Source organism: Bactrocera oleae, chromosome 4 (assembly GCF_042242935.1).
Source record: "Bactrocera oleae isolate idBacOlea1 chromosome 4, idBacOlea1, whole genome shotgun sequence".
NCBI classification, from domain to species: domain Eukaryota; kingdom Metazoa; phylum Arthropoda; class Insecta; order Diptera; family Tephritidae; genus Bactrocera; species Bactrocera oleae.
In genome coordinates, this window is record NC_091538.1 from 65,924,823 (window position 1) to 65,939,507 (window position 14,685).

Below are 14,685 nucleotides of genomic sequence, written 5' to 3' on the forward strand. Positions count from 1 at the left end.
CGACTCATGAGCGTCTCAAATATGTGTGTGTGTGTATGTGTTATGCCGAATGCTTTGCTTTGCAATGTTGAATTTGCGCAAATTAGACCACAAATTGTAGCCGAGCCAAAAAGCCACAAACAAAAAAACAAAAACAAGAAAAAGCGTTAACTTCGGCTGCGTCGCAGCTATAATACCTTTCACAGTTGCATTTCTTATAGCATAAAAGAGTATAACATATTTTTATATTGATTCTGATCGATCAGTTTGTATGGCAGCTATATGAAATCGTGCTCAGATCTGTACAATATGTTCGAATATTGTGGCGCTGTTAAGGACAATAATCTATGTTGAATTTCGTGAAGATATCTTTTTAATTGAAAAAGTTTTCCATACAAGGACTTGGGTCTGATCGGGCCATTGGTATGACAGCTATATGATATAGTGCTCAGATCTGAACCATTCAATCGAAAATTGTAGACATGTTCTGGCCAATAACTTCTGCCAAATTTAATGAAGATTCCTTGTCAAATCTAATAGTTGCCATAAAAGGACTTGAGTTTGATCAGTCAGTTTCTATGACGGCTATATGCTATAGTTGTTCGATCTGAACAATTTTCCACGGAGATTATGGATATGTCTTGGATGGTAATCTATACCAAATTTCGTGAAGATACCTTGCCAAATCAAAAACGTTTCCGTACAACGACTTGAGTTTGATCGCTCATTTTGTATGGCAGAGAAAAGATATGTGCAATATTTCAGATCGATAACTCATTTTGAGAGGGTCTTATTCGCATATATACAGGCGAATATATATATTTATATAGGGTCTCGATTATATATTTTATAGGGTATCTGACGTTACCTTATGAGTGTTACAAACTTCGTGACCAACTTAATATACTTTGTGCAGGGTATAAAAAACAAAAAAACACAAAAACAGAGCAGTCAAAAGTGCCAACCGTACGAGCAGAGCGCAGAGCGAAGTGAAAAAGTCAAGTCAAAAACTAACATTCATGTCTGTGCATAAATTAATAAATAAACGCAATTGCCAAGTACACATATAGAAACATGCTAAAACAACAACAACAACTGTACGTATGTACTTACAACTGCATGCTCGTGTTACCTTGTTGTTATTTTGTCAGCAATTTATGCGTTCACGGCATTTGTAATGCTCACTTTTGATTTAAATTTCATGTTTTACCAAAGCGGGCACCGCACATACCGTTACATAATTTTATATAAGTACATATGTTTGCCTATGCACACACTGTAGAGTGCAGATGCGCGTGTGCGCGAAGTTTGTATTGAAATATCACTCATACGCCCTGTTGTACAATTAAATTTCAACATTGCATTTGCCATTAATTGGATATTTGTTGTGTATATTACACGTGTTTGATTGTATTTAGTTGTCGGCATTGTAGCTTTTGGGGAAATGTATAATGTGCCGAAATTTGTTAGCCATTAGCAATGAGTTGGATGCACAAATATGTATGTATGATCTATGTAATGTGTGTGATATGTAAACAAGTAGTTTTGAATTACCAATTCCGATTAATTAATTAATACTACAAGTATGTTTAAAAATAAAATTTGAAATGATTTTTAAATAATTTTCGAATATTTAACTTTGTTTTATAATAAAAGCGCTTTAATGAGCACTAATAGGCAATGCGTTTGGTGAAGCTCAGATTCTATAATATAATGAGCTCGGTGACCAGTTAAAATAAGCACGCTTCATACAAGATTTTTTATTTTTTATAATATTAAAATATATTAAAATTAAGATATTAAAAATAGAATGAAATGGTAACAATTAAAAATTTCTTACCAAATAACTGAGCTTAAATGGGTGCTCGAGCCTAGTACAAAAATTGAAGACTACGTACGGATCTATCCGAACATTGTCAGGCAATTCTCAGTGATCAAAGCTGAGATGATATTTTTAACTGTTGGAAAAAACTTATATTAAAAATTGTTGCGAGAGAGTTCTACATTCATAATTTGACGAAATCTTGTAAGGGCTACAACCATATTTGATATCGTATTAGCTTATATAATAAATAATTTATATATATGCTATTAGAAAAGTTGGTATGGTTGTCGTACGATTTCGCCTATTTTTAATAAAGTAACTTAAGAATATCAGGATTACACTATGCTTCTCTTTTTGGTAAAGCCCATACCCTCTTTTCCCCAAGTTGCTCATTTGTCGGAATATCGGATATAAGACCACTATAGCATATTGCTATACAATATCCAAGACAATTTTCCAGATCGGACCATTAAAGTATATAGCTGTCATACAAACTGATTGAACAAGTTTTTGTATGGATTTTTTATGTGTTTCTTTTTTGGTTATTTTCAGATGAGATCTGTTGATTATTGGTTTCGAATGAAAGCTCATATAAAAAAGGATGTAAAATTACTTAATCAAAGTACCCATGAAGAGGCGAATATTATGAAAAAGGTTAGTGTTTATTTTAAATAAATATATATATAAGAATTTTTTTTTGATAATCATAATTCTGCCTTAATTTCCACACCTTTCATATGCTTTTGATAATAGTATTGCTTAGCCAGACATATATCCTCATTAAGAGCTTGCTTAAATGAAGACATACTTTTTTCGAGTTTTAACTGTGTGCCAATTTTGACATTAGCCCAAAAAGCGAATTCAAAACGATAAAAGCAAGCTTACGCTACTTATTGCTTGTAGAGGCATGCAGATGGACATACAGTTTGAGCGAATCAGTTTCTCGATTCCAATCCTCCTTCAGTTAATGAAAAACGAAACTGTTAAGAATTGTTTTTTTTTTTTGCTGTGCCTATATTTGACATACTTTTCATTTTCTTTATACTAATTTGTAAATAAGTGTAACTGTCTTTTGGCCTAAATACAAATTACGGTAACTCATGATATTTTGCAATTACAAAATGAAAAAGAACAGAAAAAATTCAAAAAGCCATCAACACCTCGCTATTAATTCACCTTACTCCACTCTGCCTCTCTTGACACTTGCGTGCTGGCAAATTTTCGCTTAACTGCCACTTATTCGCGCTTCCGTCGCCTTTTGATTGCATTGTATGCAAATTATAAGTTCGGTTAATTGCGTGACTTTTGGCTTTTTGCAAAGAAACTTTTCACCGTAATTTGAGTTTTCTTTTAGGCGCCTTAGCACTTCGCTTATTGTTAGCCTCCTTACAGGGGCCAGGCTTCACACTGCACACACACACACACACACACTAGCGCATTTGTTCGCCTTGCTGTTGCAGCAATTTGCAAATTTTCAATTTGTCCATTTCCCCTTCCACTGCGGGCCAAAGAAGTCGCATAACGGTGGTGCTGCGCGTTGACTGGCAAAGACACGGCACGCTTTGCCGCATGCCACATGCCACAGCGAAAGTTGTCGCCTTTTGCCGTTAAAAGCATATCAAATAGCAGCAGTGCAAATGTAAAATGAGCTAAAATCGAAAAGCGAAATGGCAAACAGAAATTTACAATAAAATCAAAATAAAACGTTGAAACGATTATAACAAAAACAATGTCGCGGCCAAGAACGTCGCGTGTCTTACATGCGAAATGTTGAAATTCCATTTGCTCGGCAAATATACAAGTTTGCTTGTGTAAGTGTTTGTTGTTGCACAACTGCGTGTTTGTGTGTGTGTGTGTTTGAAAGTAGCTTTGTGTGCCTTTGAATTTGTGTATTTGTGTTTGTGTGCGTGCAAGTTCAAATTTGTGCTGAGTTCAAAGTGCAAATATTTGCTGCAACTTTGATTGCAACCGACTGCGGCAAATTGTTGACATTTTCCCATATTTCACTTGCCACACACATTTTGCGCGCAATTGTGCAGAGCCATGCAATCGTTTTGCGGTTTCGAATTTTCGCTATTCACTTTTGTATGCTTAAGTTCGCCTTTTTGTCTCGTCTGTTTGTGTGTTTGTTGTTTTTGTTTTTATTTTCGTTTGTATTTGTTACTTTCGGCTCTTCCGCACAAATTGTATAATAGAAAAAATATTTTTTTGGTTGTTTGCTGTTTGCTTTGATGCAAATGTTTGATATAGTCTGCATACAGATGCGAATTGTAGCATACTTTCGAGGGTTATATACTGGGTATTTACCTATCACTAAATTTTAAAAGCACAAATAATCAGATGTTTAAAATTTTTTCGATTTTTTGAACTAATGCAGCTTTTAGGCTTACTTATTTCTGTATATGGAGTCCATATATATTATATATTTTAAGTACCATGCGAGGCCAATCGTAAGTGAAGTATGACTTTGACATTTCCAGCTATAAAAGTTTTGGGTATCAATCAGAACTATACTGTCTCGATTACCCAGGAGCTAAACATCGCAAAAAAAAAATCGTTTCGAATCTTTTGAATAAGGCTGGATAAAAAAAGAAGCTCAATCAATGGGTGCCACACAACATTACACAAAAAACAAAAAAAAATATAGACTGAATTTCCATCTGCAAAGTTCTGCTGAATCGCAATAAAATCGATCTATTTCTGAAGCCGATAGATATTAGTGATGAAAAGTGTTTCACCTACGACTACGGCAAGCGACCAGCTTTCGTCAATAGGAGAGAAATTGTGTCTCATCAGGACAATACCAGGCCAACAATAGTGACTCGCCAGAAACTCCGGAAGCTTGGTTGAGCGATCATTAATCATCCACTTTAAAGCTCGGACTTGAGGCCAAGTGATTACTGCCTTTTCCTGCCTATGGCGAATGATTTTGCAGGGGAAAAGTTCGTCTCAAGAGAAATCGACTGTCACATTTTTTTTGCCAATAGGAACGAGGGGTTTTATGAGAGTTGCATAATGAAACTACCTTAAAAATGGCAACATATTATCGAACAAAATGGTGCATATTTTTCTTAAGACGACTCATCCTAGCTATGCTAAATAATACCTTAAATTTAAGGCAAAAATATTGGATTTACTATACCTTAACTTATTCCTTTAGTGGTTTTGTAATGGCTCTTGAAAAGAACCGAACTGGTGATTTGTTAATTCGCTATGAAAATTTCGGTATATTTCTGAACCGAACTCTATGACCAGTTTTATATTGACAGTCGAGTCTATGTAGATAGACAACTTAGATAGAAATAACTTGAGGTTTGCACTGCGACAGAGTCACAAAGACCCAGTACTCTGGTAAATTCCAGGACCCTGCTGAGTGCTATTGGGGCGATGTGATATCTATTCAGATATATAGATCCAAGGGCCATGTCGCAAAACTATCAGTCTGCACAAAAGGCTATACCCATGTTAAACAGGTTCTCGGGATTTGTTACTGAAGAGGTTAATATAGGTATAAATAGTCGGAACGGAACTAGATTTGTAACCACTCAAGGATTATCAATTTGACAGCATCCCTTATAATAACTATTGCAACGCTATTTTGGTTTACAACAAGGACAAAAACAACTTGATGGTTGTATAATAAAGACAATGCTTTGGAAAAATCTTTCAAAAATGCAGGAATATAAACATTTTAGCCCACGTTTTCTAAGTTTATACCAAAAAAAATAAATAGAGCTTTATCAAATTTTATATGATGTTGTATGATCCGACTTAGACTAACACCTATCACGTCACTTCACACGTCAGTGACTTCTCTTTTGAGGTATCTGAATAAATATTGAATACCAATTGATTTTTTCTAATGTCTTTATTAAAAATTTGCTGAAATTGGTTAAATAAAATGACGGGATCTCATACATGCTATTGTGGCGTTGTGGGATTGATTGTAATAATCCGACCACATAGCAGTGAAAGTTCCCATGAGTTCAACAATGCTCCGTGGATCAACAGTGAACACTTTGTTTTTTAAAGAATCCTAGTAAATGAGGTTAGGAGTAGTCAAATCTGTAAGTCTAGGATTTTTTTTTGCAGAAACCGTATATCGTAAAAACCAATAGTAATCGGCCAAATAATTTTAAAAAATTTGTGGGAGACATAAAAGACATCAGTATTTTTTTCCATCCACTTTTATGGATTTTCGACAGTACTTTTCTTGATAGCTTCAATCCATCCGTTGAAGTCTCATGGTTGTTGATCAGCTGCATTTAGACGATCTCACATTGGCCCGTGAAATACCAGATGGCGAATAGTGTTGTAAAGATCACGTGTGATATCACAATTGACCGGTTATTTTCAATGTAAATCTTCACAATGCTGCTGTATTGTTTGGAATGGAGGTTTCCAAAATACGTCTAACCAACTCAATCGTTAAGTGAATGTCCACCATTAAAGAGCGCACCTGTATCATTCTATATCTAGGACGTTTATTCTGATACCACTTTGAGCTGTTATGAGAACCAAACTTCTTGCAACATGTCAATAACAAAATTAAACTATTTTTCCTTAATAGAAAAAAACGAAAGTTTTGCATTAAATTCTGGTTTTAAACTAAATTAAATTAATTTGGACGTTGATTTACAAGAGCATTGCTTAAGTGTATATCTTTTAAATTTTCAACAGTATCAATTAAACTGTCTAATAATAGATTTTGCTTTGCAGGAATTAAGATGACCTCTAAAGAAACAATAAAGCAAATGGTAGTCGCTTGTACTGCTGCAATTTCGCACCTGCTGTTTGTAGGAATGTGTGTGAAAAGCAATTAAGTGAAACAATCAAATGTTTATGCAACAGCTGAGGGGATGTTCGTGCGCTTAGACATAGAACTTCATGCATATATATATAATATATATAAGTCTACATAAGGATATCACTATTTTTAGTGGATAAAATTATTAAAAATAAAAGGGAACTATAAAAACTCAACATCAAATGTTTAATAGATTTTCAAAAAGTATACAATGCTGTGAATAAAATAACCACTTTTTTGGTGTCGGAAAATTTTTCAATATTCACATTTTCAGGGGCACACCTAGTCTGAAATTATAAAAAAAAAATTTTCATATTTCTATAGGTTACACTTTTAAAAATAACATACTTAAATCCACACGCCGTCGGATATTTAGTTTAATTTTACTGTCTATTATTAAAATATGTAAGCCCCTCAGCTCATCTTTCTTATAACGCTTACACAATCTAATAGTCTTAATTTCTCATTTGATAGTTTGTAAGTGTATATTTTGAATAAATCCTTTCGCACGGCCAACCCTAATGCGCGTATATGCTCCATTTTGTATTCCGACTCTTTAAAGCTGACAGCTGGCAGCTGCTATTTAAACAAGCGTGAAATGAATCGCAAATCTTTACACAAATATATACGAACCGATTCGTTGTAACTGCATGAAACTATACAACATATGTACCATATATTCATGTACATATACACCACACACATACCAGTACATATATGAGTGTGTTGGAGTACCCGACATAAGCCTTTGGCGCTTTAATCGCATTTTGCGCGCCGAAAAGTAAACAGTATAAGCTAAAACGCTTGTAGCGACGATAATGCGCTGCGATTTGAGAATTAAATGCCGACGGTGTTGCAACACTACTCACTGGGCTTGTTTGGCACTCAAGCTTGCACATTTAAATTCCCGTTGCAGGAATTAAATTAATTTCAGATGAAATCCCAATTGCTTATGTGGCACATATGTGAAGTGTGAAAAGAATATGACCGCAAAGGTTTTGTATGATTTATGTGTGGAAAATAATTAGAAAGCGCATATTTTGCCGATTTGCATACGTGTGAAGTTAAAAAACCGTTGCAACTGAATAAAGAAAATTTTTGGATTGCAAATATTTTTGATTAATGATTAACTAACGATTTTATATACTGGTTTTGATGCTAGAAATAAATTAATTCAACGTAAATTCAAATTAAATTTATTTTAAAAATCACACAGCAAGTGTGTTTGACTGAATAAGGCGATTTTTGGAAATTTAAAATAATAGCTACTGTATCAATTCTTTTAAATACTTAAACATATATTTATACATCATTTAAAAATACTCAGTTAAATATTTGAAGAAAAATATAAAATCCGAGTAAACAATGAAGCAAATTCAAGAGAACCTGACGGTGCTGTTGAAACTTAGCGGTTACATTTTAGAAGGCTGTAACTTAGAAATTATTTGAGAAATGGATTTAAAATTTTGGTATGTTATTTTGAAAGGTAAAATCTCTGGAAATATGAATATATATTGGTGTTTTGAGTTTTACACTAATCTGTTAAGACACAATAGCAAAAAAAAACGTAAGATCCGTTGTTGTGATGTGATGCCTTGAGTTAACTATAGCTGATTTTTTTAATTTGGCTTGAGGTGGTGTGATATGATTCGATTTCATATGAATCAAGTGTATAGAGTACGGTGACTTCTTTAATAATTTTCAAATCACCTGTTGTTCTTGCGTTATGATATGGTGAAATATGGCTTTGGAGGTGATATTATTCAACGTGATATTATTAAAAATGATATATATTAATTTCATATGATATTAATTAAGTAAATAGTAAAAAAATGTGTTAAATTGGACGAAACGACAAATAGGATGTAAATAGTATAACACGATGTTATAATGGCATGATGTGGTGTAAAAAATTGTAAAGTTATATGGTTTATTGGCATGATTGATTTAGTGACAGGGAGTGATGTGCCAATATAAGATAATATAATATTATTCAAAGTGTTAATTTGACGTTAAGCCATACGGTATAACAAACTAACGTGTTTTATGATCCGATTTGTTTGGTCTTATGTAATGTGATGACTTTGTATTGATGACATTACTGTACTCAATTAATTTGAAAAGAGTTGTATCATGTGATGTCATAACATGATGTGATGATTTGTAAAGAGTTATTCTTTGAACTGAAAAGTTGCTGCGTTATGGAGGTTATATATAGCATATGATGCCAAGGCATGATGTTATTTAGATGACTATGATACAATACCCTGAGTAAGTAATTTGAGCTGAAGTGAAGCCAAGTGACATAATAATGCAAGGATGTTTTATGTGATCCAATAAAGTCATGGAATGGAATGCGATATCTTATGATGTTATGTAATTTAATGTAAAGGGCTGACGTGACGTGATATAAGTAGTTCTACACACAAATCGAAGCCAGATTCGGTGACTGGTTCATGAATTTCTCGAACAGCAATCGTGTGAGGTGTAGCAATGTACGAACTATATGATGAGGTTAACGAAGAGCAGCGCAGTGAACTAAAAAGCAGCAGATAACGACTTAAACCAAATGGTGTAGGAGAAAGCGAGCAAGGCATCCTACATGATTAAAGGGTCAAGCGGAGACAACATATTGTTTTCAATATAACGACATTGATCCATAACGGTCGCCGCAGCTGATTGTGTTTCAATTCAATCAATAGATCAATTGACCTATTGGATAAAACGTTATAGAGCATTGCTATAAAGCAACTCACCTTACGTTCACTTAAATTTCTTACAACGAATGCAAATGCGTTTGAGTGACACATGAGTTGTTCAACAAACACACACACACTCACTTGAACACAATGACATTCATACGAAAGTATACATTTTTAAGTTTTTATAGCTGCGAGATGTGCGTAGATTTGCTTTATAGAAGTTGAAAAACAAAAACAACTACACAAACACCCCGTCACATAAACACACACTCACATCCGTCAACAATCTTTACAACTTCGCCACTGAAGGAATTTTTTTTACACTTTTTTTTTCGTTCTTTCTCTCTTTGCCTCTGTCCTTCTCTATGTTTGTGTGACGGATGTCAGGCTGAGGTGTGTTTTGAGCAACAAATCTTTGTGTGCGTTTTTCGTGTCTGTTACAGCCGCCGCCTGACATATGCATTCAACCGCCAGCGGGCATTGCATGACAATCACAGCGATCCTCCTGCCATTCTCCACCGGGAATTCTGGTGGCACCTTAGGCTTGTTGTTGTTTTAGCATGGTGCGTGTAAAGTGTGTCTTGTTTACAAGTCACACTTTGGCATTCGTCGCTTTTGTGCAAAGCCAGCGCGCGACTTTTTCAAGTTGCATATTTCATTTTTTATTCTCAGTTGTTTTTTTCTTTCGAAATTTAAACTTCATATTTGCATTCACGTGCAGCGTTGCTTTCTTATGCAAGCATTTGCCATATGCTTCCTAAAGCTTTTCTCGTCTTTTGTCTTTTGGTATGTTTGTTGTTTTTGTATTTTTTGTTGATTTTCTCTGTGCGCATAAATGGAAAATTGATGGCGCACATCGCCATTGTCATCATCATCACCATCAAATTCATGGTCTCCGTGAAGCTTCGACATATTAAAATTTGTCAATCTGCTAGCGGCTCTCATGCGCATGCGCGCTGACGGTAAACGAGTTTCAAGTTTTTGTTTCTTTTTTTGTTTGTTTTTTTCTGAAAATTAATGGCACTTCTCACAACGTATGCGTCTGAAACGCTTGTTATACGCAAGGCGGTGGTGATTGAGTGAAATTCAGATTTCAATTGAAGTGAAACGCTTTGCTTCGTAAAAGGGAACCCTCAAGGACTTTGCTAAGCTTGATCTTGCAATTTTGTAATGCATGAAACGGTTTTAGTCTTTGCTATGAAATGCGAACACAGAAAACAAATGTCGAAAGGACATTTCTAGGTAACAAAAATTAAAAAAAAAACCTTAGGTTTCCGACTTTTCTCTGACTAAGCATTTTATTTACAAAATTTATTATAATAATGTGCAATTGATTTTCTCTGTGCACATAAATGGAAAATTGTCATCATCATCACCATCAATTTTGGATTTGAATCAAAAGGTGCCTGCTAGTGAGTAAGATTTTTCTCTTTAAAATAATCTCATATCCAAAAAGCAAGGTTATGATCGAATTAATTGTAAAAATTTTGATTTAGACAAAATGAGGGCTCTCGTTACCTATCCAAAATGATTATAATATAAAAATTTCAAGTCTATCGGTTTAGCCGTTCTCACCGACTCTGACGCTTAAGGGATCAATTCCTACATATAGGTAGGTAGGTTGCCTTTTATATTTTGGGATTTGGCAACCTTAGAGTTGCAATATGTCAACTCACCACATTATTGTAAACTTTGACATTTTTGATGTTATACATACCAAGAACATTTTGACATAGCAGCGCTGTTTGTGTTGTTTACAGTAACTTAAAATATTCATCTCGGCCAAAAAGGCCATATATTTCTTCAGGAATAATTTCGTTCAAAATCAATTGTTGTTCGGAAAACGACAGATGCTGTGCGCAAACTGATATTACAAGATCGTCATGTGACCTATCGTGAGAATGAGACAACTATAGGCAATAGTGGAACAGCATACTTTCAATATTGCATGAACTTACATTTGACTTAAAAAAATTTATTCACCTTGGACTTCACATAATTTATCAATCGTAAACAAAATACGATAGCGGTGCTGCGAAACACGTCTATGACAACATGGCAGATGCTAAATCGTTGATTTACGAGTATTAGCCCCAAAGGAAACAGCATTAGATTGTATGGGTGTTTCGAGATAAGTCGAATCCAACAAAAGTTGGTCGCGCACGAAGCACTTCCAAGCAAATAATTGATTGTTTTTTTGACAAAAGTGGACATTTCGCAACCCTACCACTAGAAAAACGCAGAACAGTAAGTTCTGGGTAGTACACAACCATTTGTCCAGTTGTCTTTCAACGAAATTTTTTCGGAAGTATTCATGAATTTATTGTAGCAAAACTTAAAAAACATTTGTGTTTGGAGTATGGCTTCTGTGCTTCCATTATACTGAAACTGGTTTATACTTTTATCCAAACTTCATATGCTGCATATAAAAATCTCTATATTTTGTTTAACCTTCTGACTTATTAACATTACTTTTATGATTTATATTGGTAAAAATATATTTATGTAATGATAACTTTAAACATAGCTTATATTTAGATGTAATAAAAGATTGCTTTCAACAAATACAAAAAGTGAAAGAGATATTGGTAAAAACAAATTTATCAAGTACTTAATACGAAGTAATTTTAAATGCATTGAAAAATTTTATATGAAAAAAAAAAACAAAATTATTTTTAACTATCAATACAATTTATAATACTTTTTTAAAGCTCTTAATATTTATTATTTATGTTATTGATAATCAGTTCCTTCACAAAAAAAGGCAAAAACTGGCATTGTTATAACAGCCAGCTACTGATGTGTAGGCAGCTATGTATTTAAATGAAAATAAAAAGTAAGTGAAAAAAGTTTAAACAAATAACAAGTAAAGCTGTTTAAATAAAATACCCATTACTATTAACGGCGAAAAAAAATTATAACAGAATTAAATTTTAAGCGTGAAAAAAAATTAAATTATGTGTTAAAAAAAAATTATGCAATTTAATCGCATAAATATATAATCAGATTTTTATTTGCAGTTTTGAATATTAAAAATTACACAGATATTTTCTCATATAGTAAACATTAAATTTCTATATAAGTATGTGTGATATTAGCAAGGTGTGTACTTACGAAACTGTGCATCAACATGCTGTTAATTACAACGAGTGGGTTAATTATGCTCGAGTTCCACCAAAGGTAAACAAACGTTAACTGCAATTAAATGGTTGAGGAAATAAGTTGTGAAATTTAAACAAAATAATATTTTTTTTAAAGCGGTCGTTCTACTGTTTTTAACACAATTTATTTAGATAATAAATATTTTATATTTTATTTTATAAATCTGTTTATGGAGCAACAATGTAATGTTATCATTCATGTCACCTTATATGCATATATATGTATATATATTAAATATAATACATGAATATACAAACAAAACAAAACCGCTAACTTTGGCTGCACCAAAGCTATAATAATATCACAGCAGCATTTCTTATAGCAGAAAAGGGTATAAAATGATCTTTATATTGATTTTGATCGGACAGTTTGTATGACAGCTCCGATCTCCGATGGCTTTAGTGCTCCGATCTCAACAATTTTTTTGGATATTGTAGCATTGCTTTAGGCAATAATCAGTGCCAAATTTTGTGAAGATATCTCGTAAACTAAAAACGTTTTTCAGTCAAGGACTTCATTTTGATAGGTAATTTTGTATGGCAGCTATATGCTATAGTGATCCGATATCGGCAATTACAACAAATAAGCAGTTTCTTGTGGAGATAAGCAGATGTGCAATATTTCAGATCGATATTTCAAAAACTGCGGGGCTAGTTCGCGTATATACAGACGGATAGATATACATAAGGACATGTCTTGATCTACTCACCGTATACCCTGTTTAGGGTATAAATATATATATATATATATATGTATGTGTAAAGCATAAATTTGTAATAAACTAATATTATTAACTAATTTTTTTCACAGTTCTTTCGCTTATATGAAGCGTTTGCCATTGTTCTTTTGTTGTCAATGATAAATGTTGCATGCAACGTACCGAATCGAGGTTGGCTTTCATTTTAATTGTGATTTTAAACTTTCACACCAAAAATGAATGAAACAACTACAAAAATAGTTTAATAATTTAAAAAACTAGAAAGTTGGCAAATTTATGAGCGAGGGATTTGCAATATTTTCATATACATGTGTGTATGTGTAGCCGCATGTGTTGGAGCTTATTGCTTCGTTACAGCAACCGGACTAGCAAAAGTTAATAACCGTTTGGATTGCTATGTGTAGTCTGTGATATATGTGTGCGTATACCGTTACAATGGCACACATATAAGGGTGTCCTCATACACACACATGCAGCATATGTGTGCATATACAAGTATAATATGTGGATATAGGTATAAATGCATATATATATATATATATAAGTATGCATATCTGTTTATTTAAAAAATAGCTAGTACTGTCGACGCCTCAGCAGCAGGCGTGTTCAGTGTGCAAATTTAATATATTTTGTTGAATTTCCAATAACAAATTAGTCTGCAGGCGAAATAAACCGCACGCGAAAGTTTAGAATAAAATTTGGTACGCAAATTGAGAAAAAAAAACATATAAAAAAGTGTGTGTATGTGTGTGAGTGTGTCACGCTTTGTCATACATATATATATAAATATCTAATTACTTCTAGCCGTGGGGAAAGTGTAGCTATTCGTCTGCGTAGCTTTTGCCCCCATCAGTTAATTGCTGCAGGTGTTTGAATACAAAATTAATTTTATTTTAACGGAAATTCAATTAAAATGTACTGTTTATGAATGCTGATTGTGTGAATTTACTGGATAATAATAAAACACGCTGTACGCGCTTGATCATTTTCAAGAATTAAGTTTAGCTAAAGATATAAACTGCCAAACAAAAAGTTCTATTAGCTATCTTCAATTCGCTATTTCTCTGCTCGCTATCGCTGTGCGTTCCTTTTTTTTCAAAACATTAAATGCAAAAGCAATAACAAGAGTATGCAGATGCCTCATTTAGGGTATAATCGCTATCTTCAATACTGCTAAGTTTTGCTTTGCATATTTTAGATCAGTTGTAGCATTGTGAATGGCTTAGAAAATAAATTATTGTCAAAAATGAAAATATAAAGATTTTTTATTTTATTTTATTAGCTTAAGACTTAAATCAGTTTTAATAGAAAGCAAAACTAATGGGTTACTAAGGAGAAAGAAGAGCTTCTCTAGTACCAAGAAAGAATCGCAACACAATTACAAAGTGGTTAGCTGTGTGCTGCTCTATACCGGCAACCAATCGTGGATTGCTATAGAAATCATAGGAGTTTTGAAAACGATGAACGTGGTAGGTGTTCAAGGGCGAACAAC

General features: G+C 33.5%; 1 protein-coding gene across 2 annotated transcripts in view; it reads right to left on the reverse strand.

The window, feature by feature from the left end:
• The window catches only part of LOC106627207 (uncharacterized), a 76,887-nt gene that overhangs the window by 60,939 nt on the left and 1,263 nt on the right, over positions 1 to 14,685 (reverse strand). For both annotated transcript variants that reach the window (XM_070107906.1, XM_014247258.3), the window contains exon 2: positions 12,428 to 12,508. In XM_070107906.1, coding sequence (XP_069964007.1) covers positions 12,428 to 12,445 — 18 coding nt within the window. In that variant the 5' untranslated portion in view covers positions 12,446 to 12,508. The remainder of the gene's footprint in view (positions 1 to 12,427; positions 12,509 to 14,685) is intronic.